We start from the raw sequence: 22501 nt of genomic DNA on the forward strand, positions 1-22501 counted from the left end.
TCTGTGGGGGTCTCTGGTATCCCCAGCAGCCTGGGGTTCCCAGAAGTGGCGCTTCAGGCTCAGACACCCCTTGTCATCTGGTGACACTGGCTGAGTCCCCCAGGAGTCCCTCAAACATGACCTGAGATGGAGGAACCAGCACCCACCTCACCCCCCAGGACACACAAGTTCCCACCACACAAGTGGATGGCAAAGGGGCCATGAGCCATGCCTGCCCGGGCCGCAGCCCACCTGGTACTTGATGAGCATGTTGAAGAAGTCGTCTCCTGGCTCCTGGGGCTCGCCATGGCCTCGGAGGTGCCCTGCGTTGCTGTGGGTGATCCGAAGCCCCGGCAGGCTGCCCACGCTGGCCCGCTGGTCGTCCAGCCGGCGGCTCTGGGAGCTGGCGATGAGGTCGAAGAATTCCTCGGTCTGGGGCGAGGCCGTCATGGAGGGCTGGGCTGCGGAGGTGCAGAGGGCGAGGGCTGGGACCCAGTGCGGGGTCAGGCCCGAGGCTCGGGCTGCGGCCACAGTGAGCTCTGACCTCTGAGCCCAGCTCAGCCCACTGTGCTCCTGAGGCCATGGCTCCCGGCGGAGTCTCCGCTGACCAGCCTAGGCAGCTCTCGGCTGCTCCCTCTGCTGTGGCTCCCACGCCCACCTCTGGGGCTTCCAGGGGCTGACAGGAGGACAACGCCGGTCTCCCACGCCCTGCCCACCCCCCTCCCCGAGACCGCCCGTGCGGCCTGAGTATGTTCCGGAGGGCAGACTGGTGACACGCTTCCCGGGATGCTGCTCTGTGGGGGCTGTGGAGGGCGCCCTTGGTGACGGTGCTCTGCAGCTGGTCTGCTGGTCTGTCCCCCAAAAGCTCCTCACTGGAGGCAGGACAGGAGCCCTGGTCCTGGCCCCTGCAGACAAGCCCAAGGGAGGGCCCGGCTGAGGGAGGCACTCACCGATCCTGTCCTCCAGCGTCGGGGCGGCCGTGGCCTCAGCAGCCCCAGCCTGGCCGTCATCCAGGGGACAGCGCTGGTCGTCCATGCGGCTGCTCTGGAACTTGGTCAGCAGGTCAAAGAAGCACTCCTCGTCTGAAGACGGGGCCCTTGGGATGCTCTGCGGAGGGAGTGGGGTCACTGCAGCCAAAGCTAGCCCCGCAGACCCCTGCACGAGACCGGGGGCTGCTTGCCCAGGCCACACACACTTCTGAGACCCTGGCCAAGGCTGGGACCCTCACCTGCCCCCTATCAGCTACCCCTCCCCCAGGACATGTCACCCACCCTCAGTACCCAGCTACCTCCCCCGGGACGTGCCACCCACCCTCGGTACCCGGCTACCCCTCCCCGGGACGTGCCACCCACCCTCAGCATCTGGCTACCCCTCCCCCAAGACGTGCCACCCACCCTCAGCACCCAGCTACCCCTCCCCCAGGACGTGCCACCCACCCTTGCCACCCGCCGACTCCCCCCTACTTCTCTCCTCCCATCGCTGCCACCCCAGTCCAGCCCTCTGTCCGTCACCTGCCCTGGGCCAGCCTCGCCAGCCTTGGCCTGGAACGCTCCCCAGACATCCCGGGAAGCCTCCCGTGCCTCCTGTCCCTATGCCCACCACACCCTGTGTCAGCTCTGCCACGAGCTCCCTGCGTCCATGCCCCACACAGCCCTCACCGGTGTCTGCTGTGTGAATGAACTCGAAGGAATGAACCCCGCCCTGGGCCTCAGTCCACACACCCAAACAAGGGAGGCTGGAGAGCATGGTCTCCTGTGGCGCCCCCGAGGGGGCCCAGCTGAAGCAGGTCTACCCCGTGACCCAGCTTCACAGGCCTTGGTCTGCCCCAGGGCTGATGGGTGGCTGTGATGGTTCCAAGCCCCGTCCACCTCCCGAATGGCGCTGGCACACCTTGCCTGGCCCCAGCCTGTCCATCTCACGGCTGGTGGCCTCTTCTAGGCCTGCACAGCGCTGGGCTCACAACTGAACAAATTAACGCAACGTTGGCGGAGATGGCACCTCCTGGGTACCCGATGCTGCCTAGAATTCCCAATACCTGACTCCCACAGCCCAGGAGACAGGCAGCTGACAGACAACTGGAATTCCCGACCCCTGATCCCCACAGCCCAGGACCGGGGCTCCCGTCCTGCTTCCGGTTGTCTGCTGGAACCAGCCCAGGGCACAGGAGAGTGAGGCCCAGAGACATACGTGACCTGCCCAAGGTCACACTGGGGCAAAAAAGAGCTGGGATTCGGAACCCTGAGTTGAGCCGAGGGCCCCTGGCTCTGGCCCCTGAAGTCAGTCCCCAGCTGTCATGGAAGCCTCAAGTGCCTCCTGTCCCTGGGGCAGACCTGGGGAGAGGGAGTTCTAGCACCTCCTTCTCCCTGCAGGGCTCTGTCCTCCTGCGGCCTGGCTCCGGTCTATGGCAACACCCCTACTCCCTCCGATTCCCCAGGCAGGAGGGAGGGGAGAACTGGCCCAGGTTGCAGGGAGGGCCACATCCACTTGGGCCAGGGCTCCGGGAGTTGCAGGTCCAGGCAGAGGGTGGCACTGGGGTTGCCAGCATCTCTGAGTGCCAGTGGGGGTGCTACACAGGCCTCTCTGGGAGGATGTGGCCTCCTGGTCCAAAAGGGACTGGCTCCCAGGCTGTGATGGGCTTGGGCACAGCTGTGGGGGGGCCTCTGTGGGAGGCCAAGCTGGGCTCCCCCAGGTGACCCAGGGCCCAGGTGAACTGAGCAAGGCCCCTCCTGGGAAAGGCAGGACCCCTCAGGGGCCATGTCCCAGGCACCATGGCGAAGCCCCTGCCCCATGTCGGGCAGCCCTCCCCTTCCCTGAGGCCGGGGCCACCTATTGCGGGGCTAATGCATCCCTCACATGGCGGGCAGGGGCCTAAGACCACAGGTGCAAAACTGAGGCTTAGTGCCTGGTACAGGGAGAGGCTCTGGATAGTCTGGGGCCCCTTGAGCCCTTCAGGAGCAAGACCCTTGGCCCCAAGGCCACTCCAGTGGGACTCAGGGTCCCGCCTCCCTGCTCTAACCCCTCCCTTGCCCCAACCCCTGGCTCCCTCCTTCCTGGAGGTCTCAGAGTTCTTCCTTAAGTCTGACTGTAGTCTCTCCTGCTTTAGCACAAGCCCAGTTTCTCCTGAGGAGGACCAAGACCACCCCACCCGGCTTCACGGAGGTCCGTGTGCTCCCTCAGCCTCCACCTGTTAGGACCCCAGGGACCCCAGACTCACGTGGCTCACAGGCTCTCTCCACAGCGGCGGGGAGCCCCACGCTGGGTGCTTGGCCACACGGAGTGCAGGCAGGACACAAGGTGCTCAGGGCCACCACCACCCTGCCCAAAGTGCCAAGTGCTGCCTCAAGGCTGGGATGCCTGAGGCTTAAACAGGACCCTGGGCAAGGGCTCAGCCCTCCCAGCACCCGCCCCTGCTCACTTGAGCGCATGCACACATGGGCTCACACACACGCACAAACTCACACACACGCACAAACTCACACACACGCACACGGGCTCACACACACGCAGGAGCTCACACACACCACACGGGCTCACACACACGCAGGAGCTCACACACACCACACGGGCTCACACACACGCACACGGGCTCACACACACGCAGGAGCTCACACACACCACACGGGCTCACACACACGCACACGGGCTCACACACACGCACAAGCTCACACACACACACAAACTCACACACACGCAGGAGCTCACACATACCACGCGGGCTCACACACACGCACGAGCTCACACACACGCACAAGCTCACATCCACCATGCGGGCTCGCACACACACCCAGGCGTGCTCCGTAAACCCTCCCCCAGCGAGTGCAGCAGTGAACCTCCCGCCTCCCCGCCCCATGCCTGTGGGCGGGCACATTGCAGGGCTGTGTGGGAGGACAGCCTGCTGAAGAGCCGTTTCCCTGCTGACACCTGGGCCCCTGGGCCTCCCTCCAGAGCTGGGCCAGGTGGGGAAAACCACCTCGTTATTCAGCCTGACTACAGAGGCAGGCACAGAGAAGCTGGGAGGGTTGCTGTCCTCCTCATCTGGATTCCTCTGTCCGGGACGGCCCTTCCTGCCCCACAGCCCTCGGTGGCTCCCCAGTGCCCTGGCTCAAGGACCTCCCGGCCAGCTCAGCTCCAGCCTCTGGTTGCTACCCCTGTCTCATTCCTGGTTGGACCCACACTGTCCCCAGCCTCTGAGGCCAACCCTGCCCTGCCCCCTACCCTCCACCCCAGGATGAGTTCTCTGGACCCCCAGACCACACCCAGCCGCACCGCCTCACACCCCAAAGGCCCCTGCACTGTCTGGGCACAGGGTGGGCAGCGGCAGAGGCTGGCTGGTCAGCAACAGCAACGGCGCAGTGTCCGTATCGGCTGCACTTTGCAGAGGAGAACCCCAACTCAGAGGTGAAAGCCCTCGCCTGAGGACCCCAGCAGAGAGGGAAGGGGGCCACCCAGCCACTGAAAGCCCAGGGATATGTCCCCCACCCACTGTTGCTGCAGTCCCCATGCAGGCTGCCACCAGGGTGCAGACGGTCCTTACTCGGGGCGGTACCCGAGGTCCTGACCTCAGGAAGGCCAGTGGGGTTCAGGTCAGCAGAAAAGCCAAGAGGCCCTGCCACGTCCTCACAGGCCCTGTGAACCCCGTTTGTCTGGTGCCAGGATCTTGGCTGTCCCGGGCGTCCTGCCCTGTGGTGGCTGCAGGGGCCAGGGGAGCAGGGCCAGGCAGCTGGACATTTGGAACTGTTTCCCCTGGCCCTGCCGGCCCAGACCCAGGGCAGTTTTTTGGGGGGACGTGAAGCCCGGAAGCCCTCAGAGGCTCTGCTTTCTAGAAAGCCATCTGTCCCTGAGGCCGGCTGACGCTGGCCTGCCCCACACACGCTGCCAGCCTCCCGCTCCTTCCTTGGCAACCCAGATGTGGTGGGCAGAGCCAGCTGTGGACAGAGCAGGTGTCTGGGTCCCAGTCCTGCTCCTCCCTCCAGGCCCAGGGAGGTTGGGGGATCACCAGGACCACCAGGAAGGCCTGACCAGGTGCTCCCTGGGTACCCTTCCCTCCGCACCTCTCCCGTCAGTGGACTGATGGAAGCAGCCCAGATGGTTGGGCAGTGCTGAGGCTGAATGAGGGGAGGGGAGGCTGCACCCTGCTGGTGGGCAGGATGGGCTCGGGCAGCCTCGGGGGGCTGCGAATCCCACCCTGGAACCCATACCCCTCTGCAGGTGGGTGCCCACGGAGGAACAGTTTCAGACTGTTTCTAGTGGTTTGGACCCAGCTGTTCTGCACGGGGGAGCTCCAGACTGACCTCTGAACCTGGACTCGGCCCATCTATGCCCCTGAACACCAACCAGCTCCCCCGTGGCTGGAGTGGCCCTGGCACAGCTGACACCTGCCAGGCACAGGCCCGGCCTGTCCCCCGTCATCCCCGAGTCTGACCACCGGTCTGTCTGTCCCCCGTCCGTCCGCCGTCCCCGAGTCTGACCACCGGTCTGTCTGTCCCCGTCCATCCACCCATACACTTGGCAGTCATTGCAATCGCCCCACCCCTCCCTCCACTTGTGTGTGCCGCAGCAATGCCGGGGGGCTCCTGGCTAGGCCTGAGGACCCAGGCGGCCCCCAGGCTGCACTGCTGCTGCTTGCTGGGCTGTGACCCTCTGCTCCACTCATGACCCTGAGCCCAGGTGGGGTTGGGCAGGGTGGGGCCTCCCAGCCCCTGACCAGGAGGAACCCTGGGTGGACCTAGCCCCTTGCTGTCCCCTTACCAGGGGCTCGGCAGCCATGCAAAGGCCACTCAGCTGCATCCCCTCCACGACCCCATTCACCATTGGTCCTGCCCCGGCCACTGCACTGACAAGGAGAGGCCCCAGCACCTTGACCTGGCAGGAACTGCAGGTACTTCCACACCAGGACCTAACCATGGGCGTGGCTTGGGGCTTCCCACCTGCCCCTTGGGTGCCCCTCAGGCCCCTCTACTCAGGGACCCCCGCCAGGTTTCAGAGATCCCCGGATTCCCCCAGGGATTACAATGGCTTCGTCCACCCCTCCGAGGCCCTGCTAGGGTTCACAGGCTTGACCTCACTGGCCAGAGCCTCCAAGAGCCGCCTCAGGAAGGGGCACCCCATCAGGGCATCTGTGCAGCCCAGCTCTCACAGTGGAGGCAGCCAGTCCCTTTCAGGGACACGCTCCTGCGACTAGCGGCTGGGTCTGGAGGGTTCCAACGAAGGAGGGCGGGGGCTGGGGTCAGAGACAGAGGCCACCTGAAGGCTTGGAAGAGCCAGCCCCCAACTGGTGAACGAGATGGAAACTGGGGCCCAAAGAGAGGCGGGGCCTTCCCTGCAGAAGAGCCCAGCCCAGAGTGCCCAGGAGGCTCCTCGGTGGCCAGGGCCTCTGAGGCCGGGTGTGACCACAATGCTGAACCCTCAGCCCTGCCCAGAGCCCCTGCCCGGGTTCCCAGGACAGCACTGCACCAGGTGCACCACGGAGGGACCCCTGCCTCCCCGGAGTGCCCGGGCCTGGCCCGGCCCGGCCCGTTGGCTGGCAGTGGAGCTGGGGCGCCGTTGCCAAGCTCTCCTCCCGCTCAGCCTGGCTCTGCTGTCAAAGACGCCTACCGTGGGTGGCACATGCACCCGGACGTCGGCGCTGTCCAGCGGGGAGTGGCTGCCCTCCCGGGGCCTCCTCTCAGCGTCCGGGCCTTCCTGGTACTTCCTGCTCCTCACGGGGATGGGGAGCGAGTCCCTGCTGGGCCCCCGCCAGTCCCCTGCGTGGTGGCTGTCTCCATTCTGCTCCTGGGGAGGGGTAAGGCTGTGCATGTCCTGGGCGATTGTGAACCAATGTCCCCATCCCAGGACCCTGAAGGGAAGGCCAGGCCGCCTCCATTTCATGGACGCGCACAGTAGGTACTCAGTCCCCAGGGAGGAGAAGAGGACTGGGGCTGTGGGGCCTTGGCTGGGGCCGGGAGAGGCAGGGTGGGGCGCTTGAGGGCCAGTGACCCCCGTAAATGTTGGCCGGCTTACACCGGCAATGACAGTGACTATGGGCGTCCTTGGGCCTTGTCCCCACAGCAGAACCCTGACGGCCATCCACAACTGAACACAGGCCACACCAGAGGAACCAGAGGCTCAGAGAGGTCAGGCTGCCAGCCCAGGCCACACAGCACCCACTGCCGGCAGGCACAGGGTCAGCCCAGGGCCCTACGCCAGGCAGTCCCCGAATCTGTCCGTCTGTGTTTGCTGAACCCCAGCTGGTGTCTGCACCTGGAGCAGCTGTCCCCACTTCGGGTGCAGAGTCCGAGAGGGTAGGGAGCAGGCAGGAGTGGGTGTCCCTGTCTGTGGGTCCCGAGGGTGCAGTGACATAGCGGCTGGGTGGAGCATGGGGGCCTGAAATGTGTGAGGACCACGCCTCGCCTGGGGCGCAGCTGGCCAGACGCTGAGGGACATGGGTGAGCAGGTGGCAGATGGGCCTGTGCAGGAGGGTACATTTATCCCCCAGCAGACGGGCTGAGGTGGGTGGTGGTGGCTCTGCCTCATTAACCCCGGTGCCCGTGCTCTGGCAGCGGCTGTGCTGACATCGGCCCCGTGTGTCCCTGGCTCACCCGCTCCAGGGGGAGTCTCAGCAGGTCCCAGGTCTCCGCGCTCAGCCTCTGCGTCCTCTTGGGTCTGGCTCCTGAGGACAGAGGGACCCGGTCAGCCTGCACCCCCCGGCACCTCGCACCAGGTGGGCCAGGCCAGAGTCTCCAGGGGCCCAGGACCAACCCGGCCGTGGCTTTGTGACAGCTAGCCCCCCTTGTGGAGGCGAGTGCCATGTCTGAGTGTCCCTCTGCATCTCCCCGAGTGTACTGTCAGTCAAAGGGGACGGGCGTCGAGACGGGGCGCACCCTGGGTGGGGCCAGGTGGGGTCGGGCTTTGGCTCCCCCGTCCTGGAAGGGCCTGGCTCTGGACAGGCCTCTCCCCCGCCACGCACAGGGCCTCCCGGCGTCAACTCCTGCTGCTCCTCCTGCCTGGACCCCTTTCCGGTGGCCCCTGTGGCCCTCGGCCACCTCTGTGAGGCCACCCAATGCCCCTCCTGAGGGTGCGTCATGCTGTGCCCCAGAGGCAGGTGGGGCGGGCCTCTGGGTCCACCCCCAGCTCACTGCGGCAGTCCAGGCCAGGGCGGGGGAGGCAAAGGCCTCAGATGAGTCCCCCAGACCAGCTCTGCCGTGGGACCTTCCCCAGGCTCCTGTCCATCCCTCCTGGCCCTGGGCTCACCCTACTGGCCGTGTCTCCACCCAAACGACCCCCATCTCCTCTAGCCACAGTGGGGTGGTGGGGCGCAGCTGCCTGACCCAACTCTGGCCAGATACAGACTCAGCGGAGCCACCAGTGCCTGTCCTGGGCCCCCCGGCAGCCCCACAGCCAGGCCTACCTCCAAGCCTCTGTCCTAACACGGCCCAGGCAGAGGCGGGTGTCACTCAGCCCTGAGGGGTCCGAAAGGATTTGGGAGTTTGGCAGAGTGGCCCTACCTCAGTCCAGCCATTCCCGGAGCACTCACAGGGACCCAGATTCAGGACACAACAGACCTGGCAGACCAGAAATGAGGTGGCCAACGGAAAAATGGGATGGAATCCGGGATGTGGGGAACATCCCCAACCAGGCGAGAAGCGCTGTGGGAAGGCCTGATGCCGTGGCTGAGAGCCAGGGTCTGCGGGCGCTTCCCTGAGGAGGTGGCGGGATGGACGGGGGCACGGCCACTGTGGAAAAGGTAGCAGAATGTTCCAGGCAGAGGGGACGACGGCGGAACGAGGCTGGCACTGAGGACCCTGTCTGCTGTCCCAACACCCGGCACATCCCCAGGGAGCCTCTCGCAGCTGGGAGGACCCCGGCCCTCCTCCCCGCTCGCCCACAGCTCCCACACCCCCACGCCCACCCTTACCCAGTCTTCCTGGGAACCAAGTGCCCCTCCACCCGCAGACACGCTGGATACGGGCTGTGCCCGGGGGCCCCGCGCACACCCGGTGTGAGTCCGAGGGCGGGGCCAGAGCCAGCCCTGACATCAGTGGGCACTCTGAGAATCCAGTCCTGGCACCTGCAGACCAGCAGACTTGGCCCCATTACTACGCCTCAGAGCTCAGTGCCCTATCATCAGACTGGGCCGGCAGGGATGGGCCGGGTGGGGCAGTGCCGCTCTGTGCTCATCCCCCGAGGAGCTCAGCTCCTAAAGCGAAGCTGCTTGGTGGCTGCCTGCACCAGGCAGACGTGGAGGGCAGTCCCAGACACGCCCTTACCCCGTCCAGGCCCTACTGCATCAGGGGGCACAGCCACCAGGGCTGGGGCACTCGTCAAAGTTAGCATGAATGGCCACGCAGGGTGCCGGAGCCTCAGGTGCACCTGGACCCCACCGTTAGCCCTGGGTTCTGGGCCCTGCCGGGGAACGCAACATCCACAGATAGAGAGAGCCGGCTCAGGCGGCCAGTCACTCAGTCATTTCAGGCACTGGACTGCACACACAGCCCCTCCCAGCCTCACCTGCACAGCTGGGTCACTCAGCCAACATCCCCCTGACCCCAGCCTCAGCGTGGCCCTGATTTAAATATGAGCCTGGCCCCGACCACGAGGAAGGGAGGAAATGGGCCAGAGTGTCAGGGTCTTTCAGGGTCTCCCTTACAGGCCCACGCTGGGGATGAGAACAGGCCTGGGTCTTGCTGGAGGGCTGCTCTCTGAGTACTGTGCCACCGAATGGAATCCAAGCCTCCACCCCGCACTGGGAAGGGGATCCTGCCCCCACTTAGTGAACGGCAGCGATGAGGATGCGCTGGGGGCTTCAGACGGCCAAGAAGGCGCCTGGCGGACAGCGAGGTGCTACCTATGGGGCACACGGGAGCCTCTGGCCAGGCCTGGCTGCTATAGAAGTCCCTTCCCGAGCCTGTCCATGTGACCTGTTTAAACAGCGAGCATCCTAAACGCGGCTGGGGGGAAGGGGACAGGAGCAGAGGGAGCTGAGGACTTGGGGGCCCAGGCTGTCCTCCACCTCCAGCCCGCTGGCCCCAGACCAGCCCACGGCGAATGCCTAGGGCTTCATGAGAGCTGGGCAGGGAATGGGAGCTGGCCGAGTATGGGCTGTGCACTTCCCTGGCCTGGCCTCCGGGCTCCGAGGACACACCCTGAGCTCCTGCTCTCCAGAGGCCTGAGATGGAAACGTGTGCAGCCAGAGGCTCACCTGGGGCCCATCAGGGCCTGAGCAGGACGCTGGGACCTGGGGCCGTCCACTGCGCCTCCCACTGGCAACACGAACGCCCCAGGCAGGGCTCCCAGCCCCGCCCTGTGGTCACAGTGGTCAGTGGGATCAAGGTTAGCTTTGGCACATTCAGGATCTGGCCAGGCACTGAAGTGGAGCCGCCCCAGCCTCAGGTGGTGGAGCCGCCCCAGCCTCGGGTGGTGCAGCCTGAATGGGACAGAATGGGGCTGGGGCCGGTGTCCTGTTCTCTGAAGGGCTGCCAGCTGCCCACCCCCACCCAGACTAGCAAGGTCGCTCTGAGGACAGCTCCTGACCCCACACAGTTCGGGGTCTGCTCCCCACACCATGGAAATGACAGAGGGGCACGTCTGCTGGGGCAGTCCCTTCACTTACCACACCCAGCGAGAGCCCCACTCCATCTCCCAGTGTGCACTCCCTGAGAGCCTGGCTCTCCCTCCGCTGCCCCCCAATGCCACTGGGGCCTGACTTGGTTTCCCCAATGCATCCTCCAGGTCCTGGGTCCAGCACAGCTGCTTCTGCCAGGCCTGGCCCTCCACCAGGACGCTGCATGGATGGGCCCTGGCTGGAGCAGTGGCTGAAATGCCCTTCTGAGACACAGCCAGCGTCTGGCTCCATGGCGGGCGCCCTCATAGCCACGCACGGATGGTGAGCGGAAGGCCTGCTGCGCCCGGCTCAATGCATCCTCTGTCTGCAGAGTCGGCCGAGGCATTGAGTGTGAGTCCAGCGCCCTTGGCTGAGCTGTCCAGACAGGCCCGGCCCACTGGCTTGGCTTCCTGTCTCTCCCGCCTACGAGCGCAACGTTTGGAAACTTCTCCCAGCACCGCCCCAGGGCCACCCGACGCTGACCGTCACACTGTCATCATTTCTGTCCTCACCCAGCTCGACAATGTGCCATGGCCGACTCAAGCCCCCCGAGCATCTCAGTGCCCCCTGTGCCTGCCTGACCCCTCAGGGCAGCACCCCCTGCCGGCTTGGCTCAGACCTCAGCAACCCCGATTTTCAGCTGCCCACTGTTCCTTTACACCCACCTCTGGTCTGAAATCCAGGCAGCCCCTGCCTCACTGCAGACCCAGAGTCCCTCCCCCCCTCACTTCCCTGCAGCCGGATCACCTGCCCCTCACCTGCCTGCTGCCCCAGCCTTGCCCGTAAGTCCCCTCTCCAAGAAAGGGGGTGGTAAGGGCTGGCGTAGGCCTTGCCCCTCCTCTGCTGGGTCCTAAGGGCCCCGCCCCACTGGAGACGGGATCTCAAGGGCCCACAAGGCCCTCCCTTCTTCGGCCAAGGCCCTCTCCTTGTTCTATCAGCTCCAGACAGTCTCCCCGCTGTCCCTCCTCCCACCAGGCTGGCCCCTGCCTCAGGCCCTTTGCACAAGCTGTTCCCTCTGCCCAGACTGCTGTTCCTCCGTCTAAGCTTGCGGCTCACTTCTCTCTGACCTCCAGTCTTTGCTGGAGTGTCATCATCAAAGCCCTAACTCCCCATGGGATGGTGTTAGGAGGTCCTGAGGTTTACAGGAGGTCATGAGGATGGAGCCCCATAATGACGAGTGGCCTTAGGAGAAGCCACCAGTGTTCTCAAGCTCCCCCTTCTTCCTCCCTCTCTCTGCTATGTGAGGACACAGCGAGAAAGTGCCGTCTGCCAGTCAGGAAGAGGACCCTCGCCAGCGCCCAAGCACATGGCACCCCAACCCTGGCCTTGTGGCCTCCAGAGCCGTGAGGAGGAAATGTCTACTGCTGCTGCCCCGGCCTGCGGTGCTTTGTGAGGGCAGTCGGAACGGACCATGACGGTCACCTCCCGAAGCTGCTGCAGCCTGCCTCCCCTGTTCCCTGTTCCTATCCATACCTCCCCTGCTGGGCTTTTCTTTCTCCCAAAGCTCATCCCATCTGGCTCGCTCCCAGGCTGCCCTTTCCTCACCTATCGGTTCCCTGGACGCAGTTCAGCACTCTCGGTACCAGTGAGGGCCCCAGCAGTGCCTGGCACACGGCAGGGGCCTGGTGACCGAGCGGCGGGCATTTACTGTGTATCTGCTGCGTACAGGACCCTGTGTGCCATTTCTCACACACTGTCCCCTCTGGGCCCTCTTAGGCGCACAGAGAGGGTGCATCCTCCATCCCTGCGACTGCCCAAAGGCCACTGGGCTGCTGGAACAGGAGGACCGTGCTGCAGTCACGCCTGCCTCGCCCACCCAGGGCCCGAACGTAACAGGTTTCTGGGCTCTCAGGCTTGCTGGCCTCTCACCCCTGCCAAGTTCTGTTCCCAGCACTACTGGTGGGTCTGTTTCCTAGATGGGGACACTGAGGCACAAGTGGGTCAAGTCACAATCAGCTGGCCAGGGCGGGAGCCCACAGCCTAAACTGCAAGGGATGTCATGCCAGGCACATCCCTGACCCCAAGGCCACCCGTCGGGATGTTCAGGGGACTTCTCCCAGGGAGGCTGATGGCATGCTCCCCCGGGAACTCCTGTGTACCATGCTCACGATGCCCTGAGCAGGGTCCAGAGGGTGAAGGGCTGTCGAGCACGGTCAGCAGGGCCGAGGGCAGTCGCACACCCTGTGGGACAGGCAGGGCCATCGGAGACGGGCTACGGGCAGGGGGAGGTCCTGTAGGGTTCAGGGCTGGCTCCCTCCTCCTAACATGCCAATTATGCTGCCCGCATCAAGAGCGGCAGCAGAAACTCCATCGTACCTGGCACCCTTGCTGGGGTGAGGGGTAGGGCAGCCCAAGAGCAAGTGTGGGAGGCCCGGGCCTGTGCCCTCTGGCCAGGGAGGCGGGGGCTGGTTGCCGTCAGGGTCTCATAGAGGCCGCACACCCAGAGAAGCTGGACAAGGGCAGCAGCTGGCAGGGAGGTGCCCCCCAGACACACGTCTGGGGCTTCTCTGCTGGCTGGGGAGGGGCCGGCAGAGGGCGGTGAGATTAATACGCTGACTAAGCCGCGTCAAGATTCTTTGTCCTCCAGCCGCACATTAAGTCTCCTCGTGTTTATCAACCGGGCACCAAACCCACCAGCCTCTGCCACGCCCACCGCCCATGGACACGCCCACAACAGCAAGGCCACTCCCCACCACGTCCCCGGCGAGCTGAAGCCCCGCCCCCAGGCGACTTCCTCCTCCCCGCCCCCGCCCCGCCCACACCCCGCTGGGCAGAGCCCTCCTGTGCCCCCAGCCCCCGGCACCCCCTCCGCACGGGCCAGGCTCTAGCGTGTCTCTGCACCCCACTTCCCTCCTTCTGCTCGCAGATCCACCCCGCGTTCCGCACCTGCAGAATGGGGAGGCTGCGTGGGTCCTTCCGTGGCGCCCCAAACCCGCAGCGCCGAGTCCAGACTTCCGGCCTCAAGGCTCTGTCCCTGCCAGGCTCAGCTGAACGGGGGTCTCCCCGAGGGCCGCCCAGACTCTAGGGGTGCAGCCTGCCTCCCGCAGCGGCATCGGGGCGGCGGCCCCAGGCAGGCTGCAGGGCTGCCCTGGGCAGGGAGGCGGACCCTTCCCCAGCCCTGGGGGAGGAGGCATCGGGCCGGCTGGAAGGGGTCCCGCACTCGGGGAGGCACAGCGGAGCCAGGAGGGACAGAAGCTGCTTTGTTCCAGCGTCCTCCCACTCCGGCCCCCCTTTTCCTTGGCTCCAAGAAAGAAAACGTTGGGAGGACCCGGAGCCGCAGCCTCCGAAGAGCCTTTTCAGATCTGCTCCCAGCCCTGCCCCTAGTTGCTGCTGGGGTCCCAGATGGTGGCAGTGCCGAGCCAGGGACAAAGGAGGGGCACTAGGGGTGCCTCAGGAGCTCTCTGCAGAGCCCCCCACTCTTAAGAAACCCAGGCCACGGGTAGATATAGGCCTGGATATCCCGGGGGGGCACATTCCAGCCCATACCCCACCCACCGCCATCGGTAACAGCACCTGGTCCCACGGGCTCGCTGAGGGCCCCAGAGCCTCTGCTCCTTCCTCTGTCCTCGGCCTCTGTGGTGGCTGACATGCACCCCCAATTTCCCAGGAGAGGTCATCGTCAGAAATCCATGAGCACCATGGCACAAAAACCCAGGGGATGGCTGGGCACGGTGGCTCACACCTATAATCCCATCACTTCGGGAGGCCGAGATGGGAGGATCGCTTGAGGCTGGGAGTTTGACACTGGCCTGGGCAACATAGCGAGGCCCTATCTCTATAAAAACATTTAATTATTAAAAGTAAAATAAGAAAAAGAAACTCTGGCAGCCCAGCACCACATCCAAGCCTGGTATTCCCAGCCTGGTCCTCAGCAGGCCTGGGGGGCACCAGGTACGTTCTGGGAGGCAGGCATCCCTTCTCGGGGGCTGGGGCTCAACTCCTGGCAAACTCAAGACCCTCGGGGGTTGGGGACACATGGGTGGGGCAGTTGCTCCCCCTAGACCTGCCCCTCACCCACTGCCAGCCACCTCAGGAAGCCAGCCCAACCTGGCACCACCCCCGGCACCTATTAGTCTATTCGCTTTGTGGGGGATGCTCTGACCCGTGTGCAGCACTGCTGACCAGCATGGCACAACCAGTGGTACATGAATGAGGTCACCACGGTGGCCTCGCCTGGCCTTGGGCCTTGCCTGATTACCGCCCCAGGCACATGGGGCTCCCCCAGCCCAGCCCAGCCCTCTGGCTGATGCCCTCTTGCCTCCCAGCGGCCCTCTCCCACCTGGGTCTGAGGACAGAAGCCCTCCCTGCACCAAGTGCTCCAGGGGCAGGTGGGGAGTGGAGGCCCCGGAGCAGCCAGCCGGGCAGTAGGTGACCACCTCCTGTCCTTCAGCCAGCAGCCCTGCGGCGCCACCCAGGACGAGGGTGGGAGGGGCTCAGAGTGAACCTCAGGCCTGTGCTGTCCCTGAGGCCAACAAGAACTGGCTTGCAGGGCCATTTTCTGGCGGCTGCCACCTCAGCCATGCTGGCCTGGCCTCTATCCCACCCCTCCCCAGCTCCCGATCCGGTCTGTGCCTGTGGGGAGCAAGACCCCCCCCACAACCCTGGCACTCACCCTGGGCCTCATAGCCGGCCAGGTCAGGCTTCTCTGAGGCTGCTGGGCTGGTTAGGCGGCCGAGCACCAGCTGCAGCTGTGCCACGTTCATGCGGGCCGTGAGCTCCCCATGGCGGTCCCCGATCTGCAGTGAGCGGGACGGAGCGGGCAAGTGTGGCCGGGGGCCCTGCTGTGGGCTCCAAGGGGACCTCAATGGCCCCCAGTACACCTGTCCCTGACCACCTCAGTGACCTGAACTGGTCACTGACCCCTGGGCCTGAGGGAACCAGGACTCACTGCGGACCCGGAGGTGGAGTCTGGGGCTCTGTCCCTGGGTGAGGTGGCCCTACAGGTCCTCAACAGCCCCTAGTCCCACCCCAGAGATGCACGGGGTCCCAGGCAGCCAGGCCTGTGCCCTCTGGTGCGCGAGAAGCCCGGCCCCGCCCGGCTGCACCTCTCTCAGCCCTTGTGCGCCGAGGCTCCGTGGGACCCGCCCAGGAACATCCACATTTCTCAGGCACTGTTTGCTTAAGTCAAGCAGAAGAGAGAGTGACATGGCACGGGAGGCACTGCCACATGGAGCCCTGGAGGGCCCTGGAGGCTGTAGCCTGCACTCAGAGGGACACGGGGGCTGCCTCCTGGCTGCCAGTGGAGAAGCTCTCCAGACAAGGGCTCTGCTGACCTTTGCATGCCTGCCCCTCTCCACCCTCACCTGGGCACCTGCAGGCCTCCCCACCCGGCCACCTCCCACACGGGGCTATGGTGGTCAGTAGGGGCTGGCACCATCTTTAGCATGAACAGACTCAGGGTGTGCAGAGGGAGGTGGCGTGGGAGTGAGTGATGTAAGGACAAGCCAGGAGCTGGGAGGCCCAGAGTTCATCTGTGATGTTCCGCCCTGACCACAGTAGGAGGGTGCTAATGGACAGAGCCCACAGAGACCCTGTGCAACCTCTCCAAGGAGGAGGAGACGCAGCTGCCCAGGAAAGCACCAGCTGGGGGCTGCGGGAAAAACCCCCAGGTGCGGTAGACACCTTGTCACCAGGCCTCAGAAGGACCAGGCGGCTGCAACGGCCCTGAAAGGATGAGGGGCGGCCCAGGCATGCAAACGCTTGCTCGGGACAGAGTGAACCCGGCCCGTCTGGAGTGGGCTGGGCAGTGCCTGGGGCCCCTGGGGGCAGGCCTGGCTCACCTCCTGGGAAATCTGCAGGTGCTTCTTGGCGAAGGTCAGGGCCTGCGCCGGGCGCCCCATGGACACGTAGGCATTTCCCAGGCTCCAGCACGCCCGGCCCTCGCCCACTCTGCCAGAGAGGGAGACGGGATTCATACCCGCCCTCTCCAGGCCTGCCCCCAGCCCCAGCCCCTCCCCTGGTGGTCAGGGCCCCAGCATGACCCTGGCTTCGAGGGTCATCGGGGCCCCCAGGTCCAAGGAGCATAGACCGGAGGGCAGGATAACGCCCCTAGCCAGGACCTCCCACAAATTCTGCCACCTTCAAGGAGAAGACCCAATCAGCTCTGCCTTTTTCATTCCCATTAAAAGGATTAGTGCACAGAGCCCAAGCAACCTGGCCTGTGGCCAGTTCTGCCTTTGTGGGCAGTTTCTGGGCCCTTGGCCTCGCTCGCCCCCTGGCGGCCAGCTTCCTTGCACTCCCTCCACCCTCAGAGGCACCCCCAAGTCATTTTGTCCACTCATGCCGTGCAACCGGCACCTCTGTCTATTCCAGAACATTCTCATCACCACCCCACAAAGGAAAACCCTGGGCCACTTTTAAGCCTCCAGGCATGGCAGCCTTTCAGAAGACTCCTCCTCTCCACTGCCTGTGAAAGGCCACAGGCCTGTGGCTCTGAGCCTCTTGTTCTGGCCACCACTTACCCCAGACCTGCACACAGGACAGTACTTAGGGGCCTGTGGTTTGCCAGCCTGTCTCTGTCCAGAGACTGGTATTTACATACATACACAGGTGGTGGGGGTCAACAGGGTGGCGAACTGAGTGATGGGAGGAGGACCCCACCCACTTGTGCCAGGAGTCAGCAGCCAGCCCTGTGTCCACACTGTCTGGCTCAGTCCCCACAGCGGTGCTGCCCTGCCCGGGTCACAGCACGGTCAGTGGCAGAGCAGGGGATGGGACCCCGGCCACCTCGCCTGGGCTGTGGTGATTCAGTCTGTGGGCCGGGCCGGGTCTGCCCACCGCATCCGCGCCACGCACCTGTCGGCCAGCTCCTGCGCAATGAGCAGGTGCCGCAGGTGGTACTCGGCCGCACGCTCATAGTCCTGCAGCAGCGTGTACGTGTTGCCCAGGCTATAGCAGGCCTGCGCCTCCACCGCCTGGTCCCTGAGCTGCCGAGACAGTTGCAGCGTCTTCCTGTGAACAGTGGCAAGGTCAGCCCCCAGGAGGAGGGTTCCAGGGTGAGGGGTGGAAGATAAGAATGGGGACGCAGTCTGCCCAGTGGTCCCCTGCCCCGGAATCCCTCTGGGGCCTCTCTGGGGTCCAGCTTCATCCCCACCCTCACATGGCCACAGAGCCGGACTGTTGGCTCCAGGGTGACAGGCGGTCCTGGCAGGCTCTGGCAAGTCGCCTGACTACCCTGAGCCACCACTCCTCCCTGGAGGACCTGGGACTGCTGTGCCCACTGCTCAGGCTGAGATGGGGCTAAGTTTAGGGCTGGGTATAGGACCCAGTGCTGACAGCCGGGCTCCACCCGGCAGGCACTGCTCTGGCTCAGGCCAGGAGGCAGATGGCCCAGACCTCCCATAAGCCGGCTCCCCCACCACCTGCCTCCTCATGAGCTTTGTCCATCTGCCCTTCCCGGGGCAGCCTAGAACCCCACCTTGACTTCTGGGGAGGGAAGGGGAGGCAGTCAGATTCCCACCTTGGGGCGGGCACCTCCTTGGTGTGGCATCCAGCTCCCCCTGTCCTGCTGTTTCCCTGGGAGATTGTGGGGACCACCTACTTGTAGTACTCAGCAGCCACGTCGAAGCGCCCCAGGAAGACGTGGGCGTTCCCCAGGTTGCTGTAGGCCCTCCTCTCGGCCGCCTTGTCTCCAAACTCCTTAGCAATGGCCAGGCGCTGCGGAGACAGACCCGAGGCCAGGCAGTCATGGAGCAGCCCTGGGGCCTGATGTGGGTGGACAGGGGCTGCCTCCCTGCCCAGGTGGCTGGCCGGAGATCTGTGTGTCTGGGGGAGCAGGTAGGAGCCGCAGGACCAAGTGCAGATGAGGCCGGGGCTCGGTGGGGTGCGCCTGCTGCCGGGCCACACCACCCCGCCCTGCTTTCAGGGACCGCCAGACGGGTGGCTCAGCCCTGCCCCTGCCGCAGCCCGACCCCTCCACCCCGTCACCCTGCCCGGCTCACCTCCTTGTGGAAGGTCGTGGCCTCTGTGAAGTTCCCCAGCAAATAGTGGGTGTTGCCCAGGTTACCGTAGGCCCTGCCCTGCGCCGCACGGTCGCCCAGCTCCTTCACCAGGGACAGGTTCCTCCTGGGGGCCGAGTGCCTCTGAGCTGTGTACCTCCCAGCCCACGTCCTCACCCACCCCAGGCTAGAAGAGCTGAGCAGTGGCCTCCGTGCGGCCCTCAGGGCCACGCCCTGGAAAGATGGTAGCTAGGGTGGGCTCCAGTGTCCTCGAGCTCTGAGGTCCAGGGCTTGGTCAGGTCCCCCCAGTCCCAGACAGGGGCAATCTCAGGGGAGGAGCTTGCAGCTGAGAAAGGGGGCGCTGGGCGGACCTGCTGTCACTGCCCTGGGAGCTGCCGGGAGGTGTGGGCCTGGGGTTGGGGGTCTGGAAGTGTCTGTGGAGCTCAGAAATGCACAGACCAGCCCTGGTCCCAGGGCCGGCCCAGCCCCACTCACTCATAGAACTCGGAGGCCTTGCACAGGGTCTCTCGGACATCCGGCGGCAGGTGCCCGGGGTCCTGCGTGGCATTCGCGGCGTTCCAGGACAGTTGCTTGCCCTTGGCGTGGTACACGTTCCCGATGTTGTAGAGGGCCCTCGCCTCCCCGACCTGCGGGCAGCATGGAGGGTTGGGGGTGTGCCTCCACGGCCCCCCATGGGATGTGCAGAGCCAGCAGGCCGGTGTCCTCACTGTGCCGGCCCTCGACGCAGGGGGCCTTGGGGGCTCCCACTGAGTCACAGACACTAAGGCAGGGGCGGAGGCCTGAGGACGGGACACCTGGGAAGCCAGCCTCTGTCCTCCCTCGCCACCCCTCCCTCCTGTGCGGATTGGTGTGGCCAGGGCGCCAGGTCCTCAGCTCTGTCCTCTGATGCCCAAGGCTGAGAGGTCCAGCTGGGACCAGACGCTGCAGCCTCAAGCCCACTCGGCCACCTCCAGCTGGCGTGATGGGGGGCAAGTCACGTCCCTCCAGCCTCAGTTTTCTCGCCTCACAGGGTCACGGAGGGAGGTCAGCAGAGCCTATCTCGGATCCAGCACAAGCGGGGACAGAGCCCCTCTTCCTGCTGTCACCACCACCATCGAGCTCGGCCTCCCACTGCTGCAGCCCAGAACCACCCGCTGCCTCCCGCTGGGCCCCCCGGGGAGTGAGTGACTGGGGGTGTGGACTGATTCAGGGGGAGGTCACTGAGAGGGGCGGCAGAGCTGAGGGTGGAAGATGAGGGCCTGGGCCGCAGTGTCAGCATGGGCTGGGGGGGGCCGCTTTGGGGGCCCACACTCTCACGAGTCACTTGGGATCTAGGGGACCGACCTCCCTGTCATCCCTCCCATGAGGAGCTGGATGATGGTGTGTCACCCGCCCGCCCCGACCAGATCTGGACGCAGGCCCGGGCAGGGGTGGGAGGCACCCAGCCCCGGACCAAGCCCCCACCTTGTCTCCCTGCTCTTGGGCGATGCTCAGGTGCCGCTGGCAGCAGACGGCAGCCTCGTCGAAGCGCCCCAGGACCTTGAGTGTGTTCCCCAGGTTTCCGCTGGCCTTGGCCTCCCCCATGCGGTCACCGATGGTCCTGGACGGCAGGGAGCAGTGAGGGGCCAGGCTGAGGACTGGTCAGGCCCCTGGGCCGGGGGAGGCTGAGCATGGGGTGGGGTAGCTGAGCCTCAGGGACTAGTGTGGAGTGGACAGGAGCCTGCGTCCCCTGAGGTGATGCTGGGCAAGTGAGGCCTGAGGAGAGCCCTGGGTGTGGGCTCTGCTGGGCTGGGTCTGGGGCACAGGATCCTGCCCATCATCACACAGGCTGCAGAGGTGCCAGGAGCTATACACAGGACCTCAGGCCTGGGCCTGGGGCAGGGGGCTGGGGTCTGCAGCTGTTAGGGTCCGGGGAGGATTTGGGGGGCCTGATAGTGGAGAACTAACTTCCTGCTAACTCATTCGGGGGACATTTGCTGCATGCCCACCAGACACTGGGCTGGGTGCTGAGGAGCAAGTGTGAGCTCACTGGCCAGTGTGGGAGGGTTGCTCCAAGAAGCTCTGCCCTGCTGGGAGGTCAGGGCGGCTGTAGGGCTGAGGAGGAGGGCGCTGGGCAGGGCTGAGGCAAGGGAATCGTGCTCCTGCAAAGCATGGCCTGGGGGCTGGACCCAACTGGATACCCCAAGACCCCAAGAAGCGGTGGGGAGTGGGTTGGGGAGACTGGGGAGTGGATGACGCGGGGCAGGAAGGAGACTGTGAGTGGAAGCTTGGGGTCCATGGGAAAGCAGGGACTGCCCCCAGGGCAGGATCGCACCTCACTGAGCAGTGGCCGGGAGTGGGCCCGGGGCTCGGGGCCAGGGAAAGGGTGGTGCTCTGAGCCACACAGGATCACAGACGGGCCACGCATAGTCATGAGTGCTCACACACAGCATGCGGGTCACGGCCCAGGCTCTTGCAAGCAGACACACAGACCCACTCACGCCTGTCAGCTGAAACCTGGCTCCCTGCGGGGGTCCCGGAGCCCTGGCTGCCCTCCAGGTGAGGCCTTCCCCGCTGCATTCCCTTACACCCTGCTCGCCCTGTCCCCCTCTTCAAACTGTAACTGCTGAGGACAGGAAGTGTCCACCCGCCAGCAGGGCCGCCCCACTCACCGTGCCAGCAGGAGGTCATGCTTGTGGTACTCCAGCGCCCGGCCATGCTCCTTCAGGTAGAAGTAGGCGTTGCCCAGCTGGCTGTAGATGGCACTCAGTGTCTTCAAGTCCTCGGTGCCCACCTGCACGGCGGCCTCAAAGAAGGCCACGCCTGCCTTGAAGTCGCCCGCCTTGCACAGACGCTCGCCCTCCAGCGCCAGCTCCAGGCACGATGCCTCCATCCTGGGCAGAGGAACTTGGTGTCATGGCCCACTCCTGGCAAGGTCGCCCCGGTGCCCGGGCACCTCCGTGGCTTCACTACAGAGGACGCCCCTGTGTGGGCTGGGGTCCACGCCACATCTGTGCTCACAGACCTAAGTGTCTCTTTGGGGTACAGGCCCGGAGCACGTGTGGGGCCCAAGGGCACCCCGGCCAGCACGCCTCTGCCAACACCTCCTGTCCACCCCTTATGCGGCCAATGTCAGGAACACCACAGGGACAAAGGTGTGACTTGCCAGAGTCTGTGACTCCAGCAAGATCCTCAGGCCCAGGGGCCGGTGCTGGAGGGGGCGTGGCCCCCATACCTTGCCTTCACCCAAATCCCAGCGGTATGGGCTGCAGGGGCCAGGTACCCTCGCCATCCTCCTGAGCAACCACGGCTGCTGGGAGAGGCCCCCCCCAATTCCCACCAAGAACAACTGAGGCTCCCAGACGGTAGTGGGGGCTGGTGAAGGCCACATGGGGGTCGAGTGGGGTGGGGATCTGATCTCAGCCCCTCCCCCACCCCCAAGCTCTCCCAGCCGGGGCCTGGGGATTCAGTCAGCCTCCAAGCCTCCAGGGGACACCGTGCTGGGGAGGTGTGGCTGACAGTTAGCCAGTCCCAGCCCCTGTCCTCCTGGTCTCCCACCCACAGAGCTAAGCACTTGCCACTGACAGCCAGGACGAGCCTGAGAACCCGCTGTTCCCACGTGCTGCCCACCACCCCCCACGCTGCTGTGGGAAGATGCGGATGGCGCCCCGTCCCGAGATGAACTCCACCCTGTGAGCGGTGCCCAACCCCAAGGACCAGTCCCTCTGCTGAACACCAATGCCCTGGCTGGCCCTGGGTCCCCCACCTTCGAGCAGGGACTTCAGAGAAGAAACCCCTCACCCTGGGCCCTGCACAACCCCCAAGGACCTGTCAGCTGCCACCCTAGCCCTGCTCACCGAGGGACCCCACCCTGGGCCTTGGGGAGCTGCCCTCGGCACTCAGCTGCCAGGGAGGAGTGTGGGGGTCACTCCATGGCTGCCCAGCTCTGCACCTCCCTGCTGCCTGCCCTGGGGCTGGGTGTCCTCCTCCATCCTACTCTTACAGGTCACGTGGGCCTCAGGCTGCT

The 22501-nt window shown here is 65.3% G+C and overlaps 1 protein-coding gene across 7 annotated transcripts in view; it reads right to left on the bottom strand.

Moving 5' to 3' along the window:
• Positions 1-22501, bottom strand: part of GPSM1 (G protein signaling modulator 1) — a 31593-nt gene that overhangs the window by 2753 nt on the left and 6339 nt on the right. For 2 of the 7 annotated variants that reach the window (XM_074016006.1, XM_065529834.2), the window contains exons 2-13: positions 21147-21368; positions 19960-20095; positions 18991-19142; positions 18499-18622; positions 18099-18214; positions 17354-17509; positions 16339-16447; positions 15171-15294; positions 7557-7627; positions 6574-6744; positions 930-1086; positions 232-440 (exon numbers count right to left, since the gene is read on the bottom strand). In XM_074016006.1, coding sequence (XP_073872107.1) covers positions 232-440; positions 930-1086; positions 6574-6744; positions 7557-7627; positions 15171-15294; positions 16339-16447; positions 17354-17509; positions 18099-18214; positions 18499-18622; positions 18991-19142; positions 19960-20095; positions 21147-21368 — 1747 coding nt within the window. Of the gene's footprint in view, positions 1-231; positions 441-929; positions 1087-3193; positions 3766-6573; positions 6751-7556; positions 7628-13444; positions 13679-15170; positions 15295-16338; positions 16448-17353; positions 17510-18098; positions 18215-18498; positions 18623-18990; positions 19143-19959; positions 20096-21146; positions 21369-22501 lie in introns of those variants that run through there. The other 5 variants (XM_005580435.4, XM_065529833.2, XM_074016008.1 and 2 more) reach the window with 4 other exon arrangements.

Source organism: Macaca fascicularis, chromosome 15, assembly GCF_037993035.2.
Source record: "Macaca fascicularis isolate 582-1 chromosome 15, T2T-MFA8v1.1".
Taxonomy (NCBI): Eukaryota; Metazoa; Chordata; class Mammalia; order Primates; family Cercopithecidae; genus Macaca; species Macaca fascicularis.